The following is a 4,449-nucleotide window of genomic DNA, read 5'->3' as shown; positions in this document are numbered from 1 at the left end:
TGCGCCTCCAGCCCTCGCGCGGCAGCCACGTGCAGCGGCGTGGCCTCGTCCCCCGCGGCCAGGTTCACGGCGGCGCCCGCGTCCAGCAGCAGCTTGGCGCACCTGGGGACAGAGGCCGCCGGTCAGGATCAATCCACCGCCGCAGTCATGGTCCCGCCCGAGGCCCAGCACAGGTCCATAAGCACCGGCGGTTTGGCGGGGAGAGGTTCTGTAAGGCAGCCACCGGCACACAGCGCTAGCAGCAGCCAGGGCAGTGCCCAAGTCCCCCGCGCCCTACAGGGCACAGGTCTTGGCCTGGGTCGCATGTCAACGCCGGAGCGTTTCCAAAGCAAGGGGTTTTGGAAACTATCCCCAGGCACGCTTTGACCCACAGCACCTGGAGATGTAGTTCAGGCAGAGGTTTTGAGTTCACTCCAAAATCACATGTATACATGCAATGCACATACACATATGTACGCACATGTACCACACATACCACGCACACTCTGCATACATGTGTGCACATGTACATGCATACATGTGTGCGCATCCCACTAACATAACACACATGCACACAGACCACATACATGCACGCTCAGGCACACATATCACACACCCATGTTGCGTGCATGCACATGTGTGTCACGCACATGTAACATGCACACATCACACATACATGCACGTGCATGTGTGCATATGTATACATCACACATACGTGCATATCACAGTGCAGACATCTATTGCAGGCACATCATACTGCATGCATACATCACTATACACTTGTGCATACATGTTACATGTGCATACACACACATACATGTATCACACTTACCTATGTACACCCACGCCTGGAGTCTGCGTTAGTAATAAGAAAGCTGAACTGGGCAGCGACTCAATTCACAGGAGGCGCGGGCACCCTCGGGAGCCCCAGCACTGGCGCCCGGCCACACATGTGGGCTGGGAGGTGCTCTGCGGGCCGGCCACCCGGCCACCCCAGGCTTCTGCAAAACTGCTCTATTTTCTCGTCGCAAGTTCCCACCACAGACAGGACCTCCTTGCTTCTAGATCCTGAGCACCAGCCCCCTCCACAGGGCCTGGGAGCAGCCCACAGGATGGTCCCTGGGCAGCGGGATGGGCATGTATCCAGTGGCTCCAGGCCACCACTGACTTGGATACTGACCCTCAGCTCAGGGCCGTGCAGGCTTCCGATCACCACCTGCTCGCCCACGGTGCTGTTTTGTAAACGTGCCAGAAAGTGTCAGCTCCCTGACAGGCCCAGGAAGCTGTGGCAGGCGTAGGGAGAAGAGGCTGGCTCAGCAGGTGCTGGTGCCCACCTTGGAACGAGGCATCAGGCTCACAGATTCACAGGGCGGTGGAGACTGTGGTTTTCCTCAAAAGCAACAGGGCTTCCGGCTACTGAGCTGGGCTCAGGACTTTGGGCAGCACCCGTCCCCCCACCCCCGTCTCCTGCGCACGGAACTGGGTGTCTCCCTGGCGCTGTGAAGACGCCCATGCCAGGGCTGTGGGAACCAGAGCCACGCGTGAAAGGCAAGTGCTTCCTCCCAGCCACACAATCTGTCGACACGTGTGCACACACACAGACACACACAGGCATGCACACACATGCAACACACACACACATACATGTGCATGCACACGCCCCTGCCTGAGCCCCGCCTACCCACTGGCACCTACTCCAGGGACTCAGGTGTGGTACAGAGGTGCAGGGGCGCTGCTCCCTCCTCTGACAGCACGTTGGCCCTGGCGCCGAAGGCCAGCAGCAGCCGCACACAGTCGGGCCGGGCGTGCGCACAGGCCTCGTGCAGGGCAGCCTGGCCCCCGACCCGGGCGTCCAGCTCAGCACCCTGCAGAATCAGGTGGCGGGCGCAGTCCGTGTAGCCTCTGGCCGCCACGATGGTGAGGGGCGCCGTCTGCTTGGTCTTGGGGGTCAGCACCCAGAACCCTGGGGAGGCAGTGAGGGGACAGCGTGAGGGGCAGTGGCTGGTTGCCATCCAGGCTGGTGAGCGGTGCCCCTGCTGGCCAGCCAGCCAAACCTGCGCCTGCCCAAGCCAGGCGCAGGGCTCCTCCAGGCCTGATGAAGTTGGGACTATTGTTCATGCATGCACACGTGTGTATGTATGCATGCATGCATGTGATGTGTTATGTGTCTGATATACATGTGTATGCAGTGTGTAAGAATGTGGTATGTGTGTATGTATGTGATATATACAGGTAAGTGTGATATGCGTACTACACGTGTAACATGCATGCACATGCATATGCAGTGATATAAGCATGCATGTGATATACACCTGCACGTGGCATGCATGGGATATATACATATACGCATGTATTATGGTTGACACATTGTGTCAACCTGGGGAGTCTAGAGGTTTGGCTAAGTGACTCAGCAGGAAGCCAGGGTGCTTACTTTGTATCCATCCTGAGCCTGTGGAAGAGCAGGGCATGGAACTAGGTGAGCGCTGCAGCCCCCTGGCTGGGGGAAGCCTGCTTACAATGTAAGGGAGGGAAAGAGGCTGCTCACCGCCACTCCTCACTTTTGCTCTTGTTTCGGCTGTGTCCTGCGGCCATGAAGGCTTGCCCTCTGCCATGCGCCACTCTGCCTCGGAGCCAGCCAAGTATGGACTGAAACCTCCACAGACGGTGAGCTAAATAATCCTTTCCTTCCTTCATTGTGGGCGTTGGGTATTTTGTCTCAGCAAGGAGAGAAGAGTAACCAAGACAGCATGCATGTGTACATGTGTGGTGTGCACTGCGTGCATGTGCTATGTATGTGTACTATATGTACCTGAGCACATGTATGCAATGTGTGTACGTTATGTGCGATACATGTGCATACGTGTGTGTGCATTGTGTGTATACATGTGATTCTGGGGTGAACCCAGGATCTCTACCTGAGCTATATCCCCTGGTCTTCTATTCTTTAAGTCAGGGTCTTGTTAAATTGTCTAAGGGTCCAGGCTGGGCTCCAGCCTACAGTCCTGCCTTAGCATCCCAGCGTGCTGAGATTACAGGCAAGCACACAGTCCCCTGCCAGAACCACCTTTAGGGCAGTTTGTCAGTCTGTCACAAAACACAGCTTGTGTCGGGGATGTAGCTCAGTGGCACAGCACCTGCCTGGCAAGCACAAGGTCCTGAGTTCAATTCCTGGTACCAAAAAAGACCCACAGCTCATGTCAGAAAAAACAGTAGCTGCTCGAAAACCACATGCGCCGAGGAAGGTGCGTGGGCCCTGCTCCGGAGCCCGGGCGCATGGCTCCCCCGCCCTGGTGCGGACAGACGGCGATGCAGCATGGGCTTTAGGAGCCTCCTGGGCAGCAGGGCCTGGCCCGAGCAGGAGCGTGGCCGGGGACAGAGGGCCAGGGCACGTGGCTGGGCAGGCCGAGGCTGGCTGTTTTTGAGCTTCGGGTCCCTGGGCTTTGAGTCTCAGGTCAAGCACGTGCTGGTTTTGTGAGGGTTAGGGACGGTGATGCCACAGCGTGGGGCCCACAGGGTGCCTGCGGAGGTGCCCACTGCTTCACCAGGCAGGGTGTGGGTGGAGAGCACCTCTGCAAGGCTCCTCTGCACCCCAAGTGTTCCAGACTCTGACTCCCTGTGCCTGAGGGGGCTGAGGCGGCCTCCTAGGGCTCGGTCAAGGGGTCGGGCTGGGGAGGGCCGCTGGTCAGCACAGGTCTCAAGGTCACCTAGGAGGCACAGGAGCACTGTCACCAGAGAGCTGGTGGAGGGTGGAGGGGGATGCCCAGCATGTGCCAGACCCTGGGCTCGTCCCCAGTGCTGACCGAAAAAGATAATAAAAATAAAAGTTAAAAGCATTCTTTAACAAAGGAGTCCTGGCCGGGCGTGGTGGTGCACATCTGTAATCCCAGCACTTGGGAAGCTGAGGCGGGCCAGATTACCTCAAGTTCGAGGCCAGCCTGGGCTACATGGCAAGACTCTGGTCTGTTGGGGATGTTTATGTAAGTCCTGGTGCACACGTGTACAGCAGAATTTGCACACCCACTTTAAAACTCTGTAGACTCATGTTTACTGACATGGAAGCATGTTACATGAAGTCATCAGTTTATGAAGCTGCATGTATGCTGGCTGCCTCAGTGGTATGCACTAAATAAAACTGCCTGTAGAATATAATTTCATTATATGAAAGAAAACAGGTACGTGCCTGTAACTCTAGCACTTGGGAGGCTGAGGCGGGAGGATTGCTGTGAGTTCAAGGCCAGCCTAGGCTACATAATGAATTCAAAACTAACCTGAGGGGCTGGGGATTTAGCTCAGCGGCAAAGTGCCTGCCTGGCAAGCGCAAGGTCGTGAGTTCAGTTCCCAGTACCAGAGAAAAACCAAACCAAACCAAAACAAAACAAAACAAAACAAAACTAACCTGAACTACATAGCAAGACCCTGTCTCAAAAAGACAAAATAGGGCTGGGGCTATAGCTCAGTGACACAAATACC

The 4,449-nt window shown here is 56.3% G+C and overlaps 1 protein-coding gene across 1 annotated transcript in view; it reads right to left on the bottom strand.

The window, feature by feature from the left end:
- Positions 1-4,449, bottom strand: part of Asb16 (ankyrin repeat and SOCS box containing 16) — a gene marked incomplete in the record, with an annotated part of 7,386 nt that overhangs the window by 1,300 nt on the left and 1,637 nt on the right. The window contains 2 exon segments of the mRNA XM_013519058.1: positions 1-102; positions 1,675-1,942. Coding sequence (XP_013374512.1) covers positions 1-102; positions 1,675-1,942 — 370 coding nt within the window.

This window comes from Chinchilla lanigera, unplaced genomic scaffold (genome assembly GCF_000276665.1).
Source record: "Chinchilla lanigera isolate Chin_1 unplaced genomic scaffold, ChiLan1.0 scaffold00050, whole genome shotgun sequence".
In the NCBI taxonomy this organism is placed as follows: domain Eukaryota; kingdom Metazoa; phylum Chordata; class Mammalia; order Rodentia; family Chinchillidae; genus Chinchilla; species Chinchilla lanigera.
This window is presented reverse-complemented; position numbering and strand designations above follow the sequence as displayed.